This window comes from Saccostrea cucullata, unplaced genomic scaffold (genome assembly GCF_032062105.1).
Source record: "Saccostrea cucullata isolate Sc308-1 unplaced genomic scaffold, CSIRO_AGI_Scuc_v1 ctg87, whole genome shotgun sequence".
Classification (NCBI taxonomy): domain Eukaryota; kingdom Metazoa; phylum Mollusca; class Bivalvia; order Ostreida; family Ostreidae; genus Saccostrea; species Saccostrea cuccullata.
This window is the reverse complement of record NW_026932818.1, coordinates 432,387-449,774: the sequence shown is the minus strand read 5'-3', so window position 1 is coordinate 449,774 and position 17,388 is coordinate 432,387. Positions and strand designations below refer to the sequence as shown.

The 17,388-nt window shown below is 32.6% G+C and overlaps 2 protein-coding genes across 2 annotated transcripts; both read right to left on the bottom strand.

Annotated features, from left to right (window-relative positions):
• Nucleotides 1–2,418: 2,418 nt before the first annotated feature.
• On the bottom strand, nucleotides 2,419–8,762 carry LOC134236272 (achacin-like). Its single transcript, XM_062718454.1, has 5 exons — nucleotides 8,654–8,762; nucleotides 7,787–8,180; nucleotides 7,427–7,528; nucleotides 4,547–4,789; nucleotides 2,419–3,271 (listed from the first exon to the last, which is right to left on the bottom strand). The coding sequence occupies exons 1-5, from the start codon at nucleotides 8,709–8,711 to the stop codon at nucleotides 2,458–2,460; spliced, it is 1,611 nt and encodes a 536-aa protein (XP_062574438.1). The 5' UTR covers nucleotides 8,712–8,762; the 3' UTR covers nucleotides 2,419–2,457.
• A 3,060-nt stretch (nucleotides 8,763–11,822) lies between these two features.
• LOC134236290 (aplysianin-A-like) lies at nucleotides 11,823–16,892 on the bottom strand. The gene is made up of 4 exons (XM_062718470.1): nucleotides 16,499–16,892; nucleotides 15,636–15,737; nucleotides 13,208–13,450; nucleotides 11,823–12,627 (listed from the first exon to the last, which is right to left on the bottom strand). The coding sequence occupies exons 1-4, from the start codon at nucleotides 16,765–16,767 to the stop codon at nucleotides 11,823–11,825; spliced, it is 1,419 nt and encodes a 472-aa protein (XP_062574454.1). The 5' UTR covers nucleotides 16,768–16,892.
• Nucleotides 16,893–17,388: the final 496 nt, after the last annotated feature.

The following is a 17,388-nucleotide window of genomic DNA, read 5'->3' as shown; positions in this document are numbered from 1 at the left end:
TCTTTATGGGGTACCGACCCTCTGATAAGAGACATTACTTTCAAAGTACAAAATATGAATACTACTCATAGTCTTCTTTATCAGAGTTTCCTTACTGAGACCTCTGAGAAGTCAAATAGATGAAATCTTACATATAATGGAAACATTAAATTTGATTTCTTTTGTGAATTTTTCCAAATTGTTTGATTATATTTAACAATAAAACATGTTATTCCAACTTTAAAAGCCTTATACATTGAATACATTGTATCTTTTTAAGTACCGTTTTAAAAAATGGTTTAATGTTTCAAGTACAAATTTTGCTAGTATTTCATTTTTTCCACATGAAGATATATTTAGAAGAGAGCTAATTCCTCCTTATAGATGTATTTTTTCGTACAATCACATACAACATTGTCATCTTCTGACTTACAAAACAGCCCTTTATATATTTCTGTTCTCTGTGTTGAAAAATCATTTCTAAAAAAAATACGCAGCGCTTTATACGTCAAACTATTTCCAAAGTGGCTTTAATGTTATTGTTATTCATGAAATTTTAAATTTTCATTATGAAATTTATAGCAGAGGGAGGGTCGGGAACCCTTGATTACAGATTATTTCGCCAGACATGTTAAAAAGTAAAAACATAGCAGTTCTCTGGAAATACCTGAAGTACCTTTTCGAAGAGCAATTGTTCTATAAAGTTTGGACCTTGTCCGTTATATTTTGTATATTATTTACATATATCTATATCTCGGTGAGAGGAAAATAAGAAACAAGGTCCTCAATGTCAAAGATGCACCATTGATTTCCTAGCTTTTGAAAAGGTGTCAAGTGAAACCTTCCATCATTCAATTGCAATAATGATTTATAACGAGATGAATTATACAGCAATGTCAATATTAATAAATTCAATTCTCAAAGTACAAAAGAATTCCTAAATGAAATATTATCGTGTGAAAAAAAGATATGTTCTTTAATTAAATAAATAGGTTATTTTTTATGTTTTTGTTTCAGAAATTAAATGCTTTTCACAAGTTTCAGGTTGCGAATTATTATTGTAACAGGTTGATGCTGAGTTCTTTTAATACTCCATTTGCTCATTAGAATGTTTTTTTCTGAATGATTTAATGCTTGTTACCCTTTTCCTTTTTTTTTTTTTTTAATTTTTACAGTTTTTGTCTCGAAACTAGGTCAAGTTATTGAAATGAAATATGTGGAGATAACGAATAGTATTCGAGCTTTCAATGCCATTTACCATTACAAAATAGGAGCGAAGCAAACATGACCGTCCAAAACATCAGAGGATCAGGGAGTGAACACCCCATACCAACCCGTGCTACATGTAGTAGGAGGGGGATATCAAAGTATTTAAATATCGAATTTAGAGTTAAAAGCATTAAAATGCATTCACATGTATTATAATTAGATTTTAATTCATTTTTAGTATTCCTAATCATGAAACTATGGCTAGTTGTTTTTGTATGTTTACGATCTATTCCAGTCAGGAAAAAAACTGGTTTAATTTTGAGGCTAGTAGTTCACTGTTGATTTTATTTTTTAAAAGCCAATTCTAGTCTTTTAATTATTTGATTATGCTCAAACTTATGAATACCACTTAGTCTCTTGCATTTGTAATTATGAAATGGTCAAAATTTCCTGTTTCTAATACAATTGTAATGAAAAAACGCATCAAAATAACATTTATTTTGTATTACTAAGCAGTAAACTAGACTGACCAATATTGATTTTAACGTATGTAATTGTTAACTGGATTTTAACGAAAAGTACTAACTTTTACACTCGACGGCTTACTTTCACATTTAAACATGAGTTATTCTACTGATCATGAGGAACGGGATTGATAATAGATTAAAAACGTAAAAGTGACCATAGGTAGGGTATTAGGAGCACTTACACGATTTACAGGTGTGCAATCAGAACAAGAGAGGTAGAAAAACATAACTAAAAATACCTCATTCTTGAGGAGTACTATTTCTTTTCAATATCTTTTTATGGAAGAATATAATCAAATAAGGAACAAAAAACGTTACGGTATAACAACTTTGCAGGGGTTGGTCAAAATGGGAAGGGAGGGTTTTAGTATGGGGCGTTTCTTGTTCCCCTCCCCATCAACGTAATATGAGCTTTGAATACTAATAATCATCGTTTAATTAACTGTTTAGCTCAATATTTATATCACAAAATACCTACCGTATTCGACACAGTGTAACAGTTAGTCGTCGATTGTAAACATTAGCGCTTATGAACCCGTTGCTAAGCCTTGGAATCGAAAAAAATTTTAATTGTGTTTTAGCTTAGGTAAGACAAAATCTTTCATATACCAAAAGCTATTTTTGATTATGCTCATCGCAAAAGTCCAGTGATAAATAATATTGACCTTTTTCTGACTTTTGATCGAAGACGTCGCTGAGAAAATAAGTTTTTATATTTATTTTGTCTCGACTTACTACACTGTTAATACATTTTATTTTTTCTCTTATAAGAAAGATAAGAAGGAAGGCCAAAGTGAGTTAATACGTCATCAGCGGCCTCCAACGAACTCTCCCCCCAACCATTATGTTCCGCTCCCCAGTAACCATGCACAATAAATATATTGTCTCTTGGAAAAGGTGATGTCAGATAGTTTTTGATGTCGTACCATCTTGATCCAGGCTTCCAAGAAATCCAACCTCCATTGTATGGGTACCTGTCCCAAACGAACATCATTCCGTCCACAGGAGCAGGGAGATGTCTGGGGTCTATCTTGTAAACTTTGGAAATCTGACTATGTGCGTGTCTTATAACCTCGTCCGTTACCCGGGTATCATCATTTCTTTTGCTTATGACGTTTCCTCTCCGTTGAAGTCGACTCCAGAACGCGACATCGTCGAAATCAGCATACGACATGAGAAAAACTGCTTTGCCAGTGCGAGATATACCCCAATGGAAAGATTGTCTGTAGGGTAGATCTGAATGGGTAAAGGTGAAATTGTATCTCTCATTAAGCCACCATGGATAATCGTACACAAGGAATATCTTAGAGGCTTGAACATCAATCACTGAATTGAGTGCTGACTGGAAAACAGGATTGTTGGAGTCTGGCATCTGAATCCGCTGTATAGCTATCTTTGGTAGTGCTAGTATAACATTACGAGTTACCACTCTGAAGTATTTAGATGTAGGAATAGTTTTACCATTGATAGTTCTTGTTCTTCTAAATATCAGTCGGTAAAGTCCTCTTTTTGTTTTTGATATTTTGATTAGTTGGCTGTTTGGATAATAACGGTGTCTACAACAGGAATTGAAATAATTTAAATGAGGATCAAGGCAATATTACAAACAGAACATGTAGATTTTGTAGTTATTTATTTTCTGTTGTGTCTATCAGGATGCATAAATTGATATTTCAATCGTAGATATTATGAATTCTGTGATTATTCATGTTTTATAGGGAACTGAATACAGGTAAACATTGTCCTTTCTGAATATTGTGTATCGATGAACTAAAGTGAAGACCAGCAGACATAGCCAAAGTGCAAATCAAAGGTGATTTTACAGCGATCTATCATTTAATTCAGCATAAATAATTTTTGTAGCCATTAAAGCGGTAAATGAATGTTAAAAAGTACATGCTTTTTTCTACAAATTTTGAATTCAAAAGATTTTGTAAATAGAGACTTTCATTGAAATTACACCTCACTGTGTTTTTTTACACATTGCAATAGAAGAACGTTTGGTTTGATCGTTATAACTTGTTAATTGAAAATAACATTTACCTATGCATGGGCAATTGTGAACATTGGTATAAGGTGAATTTCATGTTTTTAAGCATAAACACTTAAGGAACTCCGATCTTCAGCCAGGAAGGATAACTTTTTAATTTATAATTTAATTCAAAAATTCTCCAAATGAAGCTTGTAAATTAAATTTTTTCATGCAACAATTTTCATTTCATGCCTCTCAGTGTGCTTCAATGTTATTTACAGTTCTTGGAAAGGTCTTATAAATAGTCGAAATTTTTACCCCAAAAAATTATTTCAGAATAACCTACTCAAAGAAATTGAAGTTCTTTACATCGAAGTATAGATAGTTTACATATTTATTTACATTTTTATTTACATATGATATTTACATATGATATGAAAATAGAAGTGATTTTATGGGTTTTGCAATGATAGGAAAATCTGTATACACTATACATTGTAAAATGATCGAAGTAAATAGAAGAAACTAAAGTAACTGTATGTATAAAATTTGTGCAATTTCTTCAAAAGCCTGGATACCTATGATTTGTATTTCTAACATTTGTTTGTTGATCAAATTTGATTTGGAAAATGCACAGTAGGAGTTTTTATTCGCCTTTCCTGGAAAATTTTTGAGATTTACTAAAATTACTGTAATTAACTTTAAAGATGAAGTTCGAAGAATTATTTTTGATAAAAACACATTACTTTGAGAATTCAGAGACATTTTTGTGAGCATTTTCAATTAGTCAATGCCTGATTTTCAGAACCTGAGGATCAGAGTACCTTAAGCTTAATCAAAACAACAATTTTGAGGATACCTTGCAGGGTTCCGTAATAGGAATTGTTTCATAAATCGCGTGGGGTATGAACTCATTCCGGTAGGAACAGCTACCACTCGTGGAAGTCCAGTAGGATTTGTGCCCTCTCCGAAACCCTGACGTGTTTTGGGAAACGCCTCAATGCACTGTTCATAAGATAAACCGGAGTGGAATATATTGTTGTCATATATGTATTTGTAGGCTTCATTACTTATTCCAGTTTTTCTAATAACTTCGTTGTATCTGTAAATAAATTACGTAAAAAGTAATCAGAATGGAAGAAAACATCATGGCTAAGTTGAAAGTAGGGAAAACCTGTAGGTCATTATCACAATTGAAGAAAACATCATGACTCATTTAAAAAGTAGGAAATCACAAAACGCACAAAAAAATAAATAAAAAAGAAAATATATTTTATCTTTTGAAAATGTTTCATTTATTTTGGAACAGCTACAAGCATCATTGCCTGTTGTATTGGACAAAGGCTTATCGTTCTGTAATTTCAATGAAAGCTTTAGGACATTGGCAAGATCCCTGAGTTTCATATGGAGTTTTTCAAGAACTCTTCTGTAGGTGTAATGGCACTACACGTATTTTATTCTGATACATTATACCCTCAAAGCCATCCTTCCTTTTAAGACTTAGTCAAATCAATGTCTTTTCCTATGTATAATGTTGATTAAAAAACTTACATAATTTTCAACATAAAAATTCTCCGAAACCTATTTCTTTCATATTTTTATTGTTTCCTTTGACCTCTAGTTGTTTTAGCTTAAATTGCAAGTTTTGGATATATGCCGAATACAGTTCTGTATTAAAAAATATCAGACAGTTTGAGGACCGTTAGGGCCGAAAACTGTCTGATATTTTTTAATACAGAATTGTATGAGGGATATATCATACTTAAAACATTCCTTTTGATTAACCTGAGATAGTCCGATTTTAGAACAAAAGACAAAGGTGTTAATGACCACTGAAGCAATTATTTCAAGAATGCAGGTTTAAATGAAAAGTACTCAGTATTTAGGGATTCGGCTTCACTGTAAAAGGTATTTGAAATAATTTGATAAGGAGAGTGGGGACGAATTTTTTCTTCCTTAAAACATACACGGAGATTAAAGCAGAGCAACAAATTATAATATAGACAATCTAGCGAATGGTGAATATGGAATGGAAAATGCAGATATGAAGAGTGACCACAGAAAATTAAGCAGATGCTGGAGGTACATTTATAAGTTCATTTCATTTTTTTGATGTTTAGCTTCTACATGTACCTTTTCTTGGATGCTCTATTACAGAAAAACAAACATAATCAATAATCCAGGGGTTTTGAGGGAAACATTGAAATAATGAAATACTTTAAATTTCTTTCACAGTTTGTTGCGAATCTGTCAAATTAAGTATTAATTTATATATTAGGCCTAACTACCTTGCTTTTACATCTAGACATTTTTCTTTCTATGAGAAAAATGAAATCAAACTGTTTGAATGTTGTTCTTTATAGTGTCTAAAGTTTGTGTTTTATCTTGAATTTATTTTTGGGGTTTTGAAAGTTTTTGTGCTTCTCTGGTGTCCCCCAAAGACCAGAGAAAGGGGTTGGAACATTTTTTCAAGTGTTATATAAGTTTATTAGAAATTTACCAGCTTTGTTTGATTGTTTAGTTTTTTCTAAATGATCTGGTCTGCTGCATTTTCTTCTTCCTGTTACAGTATATTCGGTGTAATTGAAAGTTTAATTTTCTATTTAATTCTGCAATTCTGTAAGATCATGGTTTCAAAATCATCATTGAAAGTGAGAAATTTAAATTGCTGTTTGTTGATTAATCACATTTTTTATTTCCTTTATTCAGTAACAGTCCAATTTTGCAAGATATCAGTACTGAGACAGTCTGATATTACGATTAATATCAGACTGCTCACTAATATCGCACTGCCATCTAATAGGTGAATTTTTAGACTGCAAGAACAAAGGAATGACATCACAGCAATGTTTTAAATATAAAAACAATGCAGATTATACATCACCGTTCTTTATTTTTACTTCTCTAAAATTTATAATTTAATTTCTAAAGCATGAATATCAGCAGTCTCGTTTAAAGTCATCATTTCGTAATTTACAAATCGGTACAATAACCTTGTCAGCAAATACAATTTATCATTAAGTCTAATGCTCACTCAGCCTCACTGACCTCTTTCCTACTAATTGTTAGGCCATTATTTACATACTGATTTTTTTGAAGATTTATTTCCTTTTTTTCGATCATGACAATGAGGACACTGCGGTTGTGACTGTCGGCAGGGAATGATCACTCCTCTATGACACCCGATCCCGCCTCAGATGTTTTGGAGGTCCGTGTTTGTTCTGCTCCAATTTATTATTGTTTTATGGAGTTTTGAACAAAACATGAATACTGTTCGTTATCTCCATACATTCCATTGATAATGTATCCAAACATTTTTGTGTATAATAAACTAGCCAGGGTTAATAATTTTTTGTTAATCATTCTTCGTCACAATTGTTTGAAATTTGAAATTTGAAAAAAAAATTCAGCTGTTTTAATTACTCAATTAACATTCCTTGAGTGATCCATATGTTGGATATATCACGTGATGCCAGGTTTTAAGATCATAAATCATTAGATTTAATTCAGAATCTGTATATAATGTATATAATGTGATGAAATAGTGTAATACCAAAACAGTTTAAATTAAAATTCGACAACAGAAAAACCCTTGCAATTACAAAAAATGGATTTCCCATGGAAGACCAAATGAAAGAGAAAACCACTTTAATGAATGAATCATTTTAAGAAATAATTTGAATTTCAAATTGAAATTCAAGTCATTATTATCAAATGCATTAAAATCAAAATGACAAACCTCTGCAAATATAAAGGTACTCCATCTCTGAGAGTGACAGCAGTGAAAAGTTCTCTTTTTGGATCTGAACCGTTATAATTTGTAAACAATGCAGATAGTGACCTAAATGTTAATAAGAAAAAGAAAACGTTAATGCATCAAAACTTCCTGATGATTAAAGAATGTAAATTAAAGGTATAAGCAATTAACGGCAGTCGTTTGAACGAAAACGTGAAATGAGTCGTGTATCATTATTGTATCAACATTTGAACGTACCACACAAAAATGAATCTAATCTTAAAATTTTGACATCAAAACGACAATACACCTACCTTTCTGAGAGATTAAAATTTTAGCATGGAAAAATAACATTACACTCACGTTTCTAAATCTGAGGGATTTATGCTTTCTTCTGGTCTAAGCCTATAAGGTGTCCTTATTGAACCCAGCTCAGGGATCGACAAGTGCGTGTTTCGCAGGAAAAGGCGGGTTCGCTCGGGTACCCGTCCCATTTCTTCAACAAAAGGAACGAATGTTAACCCTAATTCTCTACCGGCTTTAATCATCCTTAGATGGTTTGCTGGCCTTAACCGCATGGCTCCAAAATCAACCGGAAGGTCGGGGGCATCTGGGAAGGTTCTTGTGTACATTCTGCCCCCGACACGATTTGAGTATTCATAAATTCCTATCCGGAGGCCTTTATTCCTGAGCCTCCATCCTGTGTAGGTACCTCCGATACCGCCCCCAATAATGGTTATATCCTCCACCTGTCCACCTTCAAAGTCAAATATAATAATTAACAAATAAAAAATGAACCTCAGGGTGAATATTTTCTTTCTACATGGGATTGTGGAATACTGCAAAATAACTGAGACTTAGAAAAAAACATATGCTCACTGAAATAAATTCCATATTTTTTTCTGTAGGTACATGAAATAAAACAAGGAATCTTTAAGAAATACAATAACTTTAAGGATATTCAATATTAACTTAACTATATGTTTTTTTTTCAATAAGCAATGTAAATTAGAGAAAAAAATTTACTTGTTTTTTCTGTTTTATCTTTTATTTTCACCCCGATTCTTTTCACCCAGATATTTTTCGAAATTATGTAATTATCAACCGTCCATATGTTGTAAGAGCTTTAAAATGGCGATGCGCAATTCAAAACATGACTTTACGCAGTAATTATCTTTTTTGATGACAAAGTAAAAACAAATCCTGTTGAAAAGTTACAAGAAAGATTACCTTTAATTTGTCCGAGACTAGTAAGAAAAATACATATGCTCACTGAAATAAATCCCATATTTTTTGTAAGAACATGAAACAAGCGAGGAATCTTTACTGAATACACGTCTTCCAAGATATTTAAACTAAAGAAGGCAACTCTTATTTATCAAGCACTTAATACGTTTCTTGGAAAAACCATACAATTTATGAAAATTACGGTACAAAAATCATTTCAAGCACGCATAATATTCTGCTAATGTATGTTGCAATGTTATAATATTCTTATCGTTCTATAAAAAGAAACAGTAATTTACAAAATAGAAATTAATTTATTTAATTTCCTACACAGTGACACGTTAGCACTCCTGGTCTCGTCAATTCAATGTTCTGTGCATCAAAACACCAGATATACCTTTCAGACATATGTGTTCAATTACAATGTACTATAATTCTTTTACCTTTTTAATTTTGCTGTTCTGCAGGAAGTGGCTAAAAATATGACGATAATAACTTTCAGTAATTAAGCTCAATTACCAACTGTAACAATATGATTGAAAGCACCGGAAATATTGACCTCTAAAACATCAGAGAGGGATCAGGTGTCGTGAAGGTACAAGCATCTTCTGTTCATCATTAACTCCCGCAGCGTTTTCTTTAACTTGTGTTCAAACGGAAAAGAATGGCTTAGACAAGTTTGTACATTAATATATTTATATTCAGTGTAATTTTCTTTATGAAATCCATTAGAAATCCACGACGTTCAAATCCCTAAAACACACGCGAAACCTTGTCACCGCGCGTAAGAATACACATAGGAACTTTAAGCATTTTCAATACTCAAGGAAAACTAACCTGTACAATCTTCTTATTCTCAACTAAACTATAACCCTGTTAAATTAGCGAAAGAAATACAACAAATGTGCGTTTAAAATTAATTTGTCACTTTTCATCCTCGCAATGTTCGTTTGCGTATTTAACTTTGCAAATTTGTTAAGCACACCAGTTTCGAAGGGCTCTTTATTCACATTAAAGATAAAACGAAATTTACAATTATAAAAATGTAAAATTAGGGAATGTAAATATAAGCATTGAGTTCATATTTTTGGATGTCGTCGGTTCTCTAACACACCCGGACTAGCAGACAAATTATCATACCGTGCTATTGCACAGTATTCAATTTGTCGGCACGGTCAGGTGTGTTATAGAACCAATGATATACAAAAATATGATTTCAGTGCTTAATAAACACACATAAACTGCATGTAAATCATTTCTTAAACTGAATAAAAAATCATATTAAATTGAAATTAAAAGATAATAAATAAAATGAAGAATGTTAAGTTTAAAGTTGCTAAATGGATATGAATGTGCTTCCAATTGCATGAGAGTTTTAAAGTTACTAAAGTTAAAAATGAAACTGCAAATGAGGAGAAAGTTATATTTTAATTTAATTCATGTAGATCCTTAAAATGAAGAGTTGGGTTTGAACAAGTATGATTTATTAATCCATCATCATCATGTAATAACTAAAAGTGAGCCTGATCGAGAGAAAAATCACTCACTTCCATACACTTACATGTATATGTTAAACTCATATTTTTTAAGTATTGTAAATATATAATATATGATAAATAAATAAATATAGAAATGTATTTTATACCATTAATTCAATCTGAGTTTTTTAAACGTTATCGCCCTTTGAATGTGTTTGTATGAAATATAAAGTCATGGCCTGAATGAATGTTTTATGAGTTTCAATTGTGATCGTTTTGTGTTGTAACGTGATTGTATTTGTCTATAAGTTGTGTATATATAGGATATCTATATTGTGTGATTTGTTATTGGCTTTATCCAACGAGTTGAAATGATGTATATATTCGCCAAGCTTGCAGAGCATGAAAAATATCAAATCACACAATTATAGATGATCTGTTTATCTCATACGACTTTCGTTTTAACAAAACTTTAAGACTTTCCTTGCGAAACTATGTATGATTGCCAATTCAAATTGATGACGTATATGATGTTGACATGCCTCGAAAGAAAGTAGATCGTGTTCAAAATTAGGAATTTTTGCTATCTGCGTCTTTGAAAACATCATGTGACAATTGCTGGAGCTTTATATCAAGCAAACTTCTGACTGAAAGTTGTAAGGATCATGGGATCGTAAATATTAACTCTTTGTATGATGGCAGTACAAAAAGTGCCAGGCAAGGCTTGGAGCCTACTTGTAGATCTAATTTTTATTGATCCATGGTAAGTTACACCTATATTACTAGGTAGACATACTTACGTAGTAGAATATAAGAAAGCATTATTGAAGATCATGTTAAAGGAACCTTAAAGCAACAACTTAACTGCTAGGCTTTACTTTCTCTGAAAACGATTCAAAGACGGGGGGGGGGGGGTAACTTCTGTCTTCAAGTAGCCAATACATGTTCCTTGATAAAATAAGAGACTTCTTTGACATATACAAGTCTTTTTCTTGCTTTTAGCGATATTACCGCTCTTTATCATTCATTTTATTAAGGCAATACTTTTCACAAATAAAAATTTCAATAAAATAAAATATTGAAGCTAGGGATCGTATCAAAACCGGAAGTACTATTGATAAAGCATCTACCCGTGGATAAAGCATAAGTTCATCTAATGGGCTATATCATCAACACGTGTAAGATAAATGTACTTATATGTTGTTATTGTTATAAAATTGTAGGCTTGATTTGAAATTTATAATAAAACAAATTTCAAATTTTATCTCCACGAAATAAATAAGAACATAACCCTATACCTTCTTGCAGTTATTTATTTGTACAAGAACCGGTTAAACCAAAGACATAATATAGTAGGTTCATGATATGACGCATTAATACGTTTTAAAATAAATTGTTTGAAGAATTGATTCATTCGCCAAGACAAAATTTTGTAAATGAACAGAATGAGAATTTTAAATTCGACTGAGAGAACAATCAAAGTACGTTATATATAAAAAAGTGATAAGAAAGAGATTCGTAATACAGCTTTACATCTATAAATTCATCGTTATTTATAAATTTACAATAATTATGTATGCATTTGTGTTACAAGAATTATCATTTTTTATTTTTCTCACAAACTTTTGACTGACAACGTTTGTAAATCATTGAGTTTGTATTTTGTGGCTTTTCTAACTTAGCAACAATAATGTTCATTTTCTACCCATATCATGAAGATAAGGTGGAACTCCAAAGTGAGTTAATACAGCATCAGCAGCATCCAACGAACTTTCACCCCAACCATTATGCTCCGCCCCCCAGTAACCATGCACAATAAATATATTATCTCCAGGAAAAGGTGCTGTCAAATAGTTTTTGATGTCGTACCATCTTGATCCGGGTTTCCAAGATACCCAGCCACCACTGTACGGGTACTTGTCCCAAGCAAACATCATTCCGTCCACAGGAGCAGGGAGATGTCTGCAGTCTGTCTTGTAAACTCTGGAAATCTGACTATGTGCGTGTCTTACAACCTCGTCCGTTACCCGGGTATCATCATTTCTTTTGCTAATGACGTTTCCTCTTTGTTGAAGATGACTCCAGAACGCGACATCATCGAAGTCAGCATACGACATGAGAAAAACTGCTTTACCAGTGCGAGATATACCCCAGTGGAATGACTGTCTGTAAGGTAGATCTGAATGCGTAAACGTGAAATTGTATCTCTCGTTGAACCACCAAGGATAATCGTACACGAGGAATATCTTTGAGGCTTGAACATCAATCACCGAATTGAGTGCCGACTGGAAAACAGGATTATTGGAGTTTGGCATCTGAATCCGCTGTATAGAAATTTTTGGTAGAGCTAGTATAACATTACGAGTAATCACTCTGAAGTATTTAGTTGTAGGAATAGTTCTGCCATTGATAGTTCTTGTTCTTCTAAATATCAATCGGTAGAGTCCTCTTTTAATTTTTGATATTTTAATTAGTTGGCTGTTTGGATGATACCGGTGTCTACAACAGAAATTAAAATTATTAAAATGAAGATTGGCACGATGCTGGGCTTGAAAAGACATATTGATACTTCAAAGGGTAAAATCTAATCCTTGTACTTTGGATATTTAAATACCAAAGAAAATGATGGCCAACAACAACTACTTTGTATATCAAACGAGATAACATAAGCTTTTGTATCCTCATTTTTCTTCAATAATGTAGTAATATTCCATTGTCACCTGCATGTGGCATTACCATCTCCCAAATTATACGATACACAAGAGCATGCTACGAGTTTGATCAAGTTATAAACCGAGGCAAGCTCCGATATATATATTCGACCAAATTATTCTCATTTAATTTATGCGTATAAAAATGCCTTCCCATCTTAACCTGACCACTTGAATGAATGCCTTTATTTTCGTATGTTCAGTCATCGAACTAAGCTATACTATTTTGAAGAGTTTAGGAAATCTTATTTGACATGTTTTCTCCTGCTTTTTTAAAGAATATACATGTAGCTATGAGATAGATTTATATATTGTTTGGTCAAAGTTTGTAAAATTTGTCTTTTCTGAAATTATATCTTTGTCAATACCTTCGTGGGTTCCTTGACAGGAATCGTCTCATAAATCCCATGGGATATGAACCAAGTCCTGTGGGAATAGTTACCACCCGTGGAAGTCCATTGGGAGTCGTGTTCTCTTCGAATCCTCGTCTAGTTCGGGGAAACCGTACAATGCTTTGGTCATCTCCAAAACCAAATTTGAATAAATTGTTGTCAAATAAATAATTGTATCCCTCATTACTTATTCCAGTTTTTCGTAAAACCTCTTTGTAGCTGAAAATTATTTTTAGGCATAAACTGTTTTATTACGCATAAACTTAATTTCACTTGTAAAAAGCATGTTATACGCTAGACATGAAAATTCAAACAAATGTTTATTCTTATGGTGCAAATATTTAAGCATAAAAAATGATAGAGAGCAATAAAATGTAAAAATAAGCAATGAATCATTAAATTCAATGCGCGTAATTTAATTTGTTTATCTTTTTTAAGAAAATGATTCATTGCTTTTATTTACATTTTTAACTAGTATGGCCTCTAACTGTAAATATGAATATATAAAATATGAATATATCGAAATGAGCGTGATATTTGATTTCGCTTATGACATTTCACCTTCACTGCATTCAACGTATGTTACGTAAAAATAAAACGTAATCTTTCATTTTTTCTCCCTGTTTCCATGTTTCTGTTTTTTGAATGTTTTAAATTTCCACACACTATATATGGAAAATACATGTTTAATGTAAATACTTGTATTGAATATTTAATGTAAATACTTGTACTGAGTAATTGATTGATTGTTTTATTCGATATTTTTCAAGGTCATTGTATTCTGGTTAAGACTGCAAATTTAGAGCCTTCGTTGGTAATCATAGTCATCGAGTGTTCTCAATGAGGGCTCTTGCCAACGTATTCTGTGACCTCCAATGGACCGAAAAAGTACTTGTGTATTTACCATGTACTGAGCGCATGACATAGGACAATCAATTCCAATGTTTACATTTTATGCAGCGCGGCAAATGAGAATCAAACAAGGGCCTCATGATCTCACAGCAACGCAGCACTGTTAAGGCCTACTATGAGAAATCAACGGAAAATAGACGTGCAAAAAAGGGGGACCTTTTTAAAACTGAATTTATTTTAATTAAGCTGTTTTATTATCACAGAACTTAAATACTTATGGAAATAGCATAGCATAACCTACTCTTTACTGTATGAAGTTTGGTCCCATTGATGGACAGTCACGTGATGAATGACTAGTTCGTGTACTGAATGTAGGTCATGAACAAATTTCAATATCGCAAGGGCATACCCTAGTTGAAATTAAAAATTGAAGTTATTATGTGTATCTGCATACTTTGTAGTTTCTGAAAAGTGCTGCTGCTTTGAATAGATTTCGCGTTTTAATGGTTAAATTTTCAGGTAAATAAGCCAATGTCGAAATATGTTTGACTTTTACCAAATATTTTGTGTACTTATAAGTTCACGCCCTCGATTTAAAGAAAGCAGCAGCACTTTTCAAGTTAAGAAAAATATCCTTTATCTATATTCAAAAAACGGTTAAGATGTATGAAGTGTATGCCCTTGCGAAAGTGCGATTTTATGAGGCTTCTCGATGTAAAATATACGTAACATGTACATAAAAACACGACATAAATAATAAAACACATTCTCTTGATAATTAATTAATAATCGCACTAAACAAAGGATATGCATTGGTATTAATCGACTGTTTAAAACCTGTAAATAATATTTCGTTTAATAATAAATCACATTTTTCATTGTTAAAAAATTCCCCAATCTGCCTCTCACAGCACATGAAATACGTCATTTTTACCAAAATGACGTCATGTTTACAAGTTCTTCGCGATCAGTGCTTTGTCTATAACCAGCTACATGGGACTTAACTAGCAAGTTTTTTAAATGCATTGATAAGTTTTATTGTTGTTTATTATGCGAATACAGTTAAAAGTTGCAAACTATTTCATTTTCAGGTACAATGAGAAATACATAAAAGTCATATTTTTGTGTGACGTCACAGTAAACTTTTCCCGTATAAATTAGGCCCCGCCCCCTTATTCAAGCCTTAACAATGCTGCGAAGCGCCATACCCCTAGATGGATATATGTTATCCCACCATGATTTTTGTATTATTTTATGTGTCGCTTGTCAAAAATGCGAATTTCTTCATCAACCTCAACCTTCATATTTGCAATTTTGGTTGACTTTACCATAACAGACGGATGTAAAGACAGCGGGCAAAATGTGATCAATAAAGCTCGATGATTTTCGGCTCAGATGAGCTAAAATACACCGCAAAGATGAATAAAAAATTCCTTAGAACATAAGAGATAATGCATAATCATATAATCATATCAGATTTTAGTGAGTTTTCCCCCCTAAATTTAGGTACGGAAATTTTCATATTGCTTAGGCATGAATCATCATAACAAACCTCTGCAAATATAAAGGTACTCCATCTCTGAGAGTGACAGCAATAAACTGTTCTCTATTTGGATCCGAACCGTTATAGTTTGTAAACCATTCAGAAAGTAACCTACAACGTGAGAAAAAAAGATATAAAATCTTGAATTGTTAATGAACTGTTAATTTTGTATAACTTTGAAGAAAACCAGTTTGTTGTTCTATTTATAGATAATTAATTATTCTGTTATATTGTTGATCTTCATAAGTCATAAAAAATTAATTCATAAAAATTATCGTAAATCAATATTTGGTGCCTTAAAAACAGACAAGGTCTTGATATATCAGTTACACTCTGTAAAAACGTGTGACGTTAATCAAGTTTCATATATTCAGCAATATAATCATTCCATATAATGTTTTTGTTAAGCATGTTTAACATAGCTAGAGCATATATAAATAAATGTTACAAACACTACTAATGAAAGTGGGATACATGAATTTTTTTCTATGACCTTTTCGGCAAATATAATTTATCATTGAGTGAAATGCTGACTGACTTTTTTCAATTTTCATAATTATTGTTATTCTATCATTTATACACTACATTGTCAACGGATTTTCCTGTTTTATCCAGATTATGACAATGGGCACACGGCGGGTGTGACCGGTCAGCAGGTGATGCTCACACCTCCATGGCACCTGATCGCACCTCCGATAATTTGTAGGTCCGTGTCTGCTCTGCTCTTCTGTATCTTTAATGAACCTTTTGAGTCTTGAATACTTTTTTCATATGTTTTATTTTCATAAAATTCGTTAATGTTTTAAAAATCCGATAGCAATTAATGCAAAGCTTTCTAAACTTCCTTTCAACTTTTTTTTTTCAAAAATCACCTTTCTAATTCATTAGGATTTCTTCTTTCCTCTGGTCTAAGTCGGTAGGGGGTTCTTGACGTCCCTAACTCAGGGATAGACAAGTGAGTGTTACGCAGGAAAAGGTGGGTTCGTTCGGGAATCCGCCCCATTTCTTCAACAAAAGGAACGAATGTTAACTCTAATTCTCTACCGGCTTTAATCATCCTTAAATGGTCTGCAGGCCTTAACCGCATAGCTCCAAAATCAACTGGAAGATCGGGGGCATCTGGAAAAGTTCTTGTGTACATTCTGCCTCCGACACGATTTGAGTATTCATAAATTCCTACCCGGAGGCCTTTGTTCCTGAGCCTCCATCCTGTGTATGTACCCCCGATACCGCCCCCAATAATGGTTATATCCTCCACTTGTCCACCTTAAAAACCAAAAACAATTATCAATAAAGGAAAACTGACAAAAAAGATTTAGAAAATGAGGATAGAATGCACTTTACCGGTACGGCCGCCATTTTGATTCTAGATCCGCGCGTGAGAGTGCGCGGCGTAAAAACTTAGCAACGTATCAACTATGATGGGCGACGCCATTTAGTTGTGTAAGAAACTCTCGAAGCGAGAAAAAAAAGATATCTAAATGGGTTTTCGCTTTTTTAAGCGGGGGTGTGGGGGCGGCAGCCCCTAATACGTAAAAAAAAATGAATAAAACAAACTTACCTTAGTCGTTAGATAAATCTGCGCTAAGACTCGGAGCCATACGTACGTGTCACTATACATACATGTAGAACAATTGTGTCTTTTTTTGCCGAGTTGTAAATACGTTTTTATGGGTGATGAAGGAGATAAACGTCATTTTTTAATTATATCTACTATCCTAGTGCATTCTTGTTTTAGTAGAGATTTCCTATATAACTGCAT

Coding starts and splice junctions, on each gene's coding strand:
- LOC134236272 (XM_062718454.1), bottom strand. CDS start 8,711: ATGGGATTTATTTCAGTGAGCATATGTATTTTTCTTACTAGTCTCGGA. Junction 8,181..8,653: donor TAGTCTCGGACAAATTAAAG/GTAATCTTTCTT, acceptor TTGACTTTGAAG/GTGGACAGGTGGAGGATATA. Junction 4,790..7,426: donor GTACCTTTATATTTGCAGAG/GTTTGTCATTTT, acceptor ATTTATTTACAG/ATACAACGAAGTTATTAGAA.
- LOC134236290 (XM_062718470.1), bottom strand. CDS start 16,767: ATGTACACAAGAACTTTTCCAGATGCCCCCGATCTTCCAGTTGATTTT. Junction 15,738..16,498: donor AATCCTAATGAATTAGAAAG/GTGATTTTTGAA, acceptor CTCACGTTGTAG/GTTACTTTCTGAATGGTTTA. Junction 13,451..15,635: donor GTACCTTTATATTTGCAGAG/GTTTGTTATGAT, acceptor AATAATTTTCAG/CTACAAAGAGGTTTTACGAA.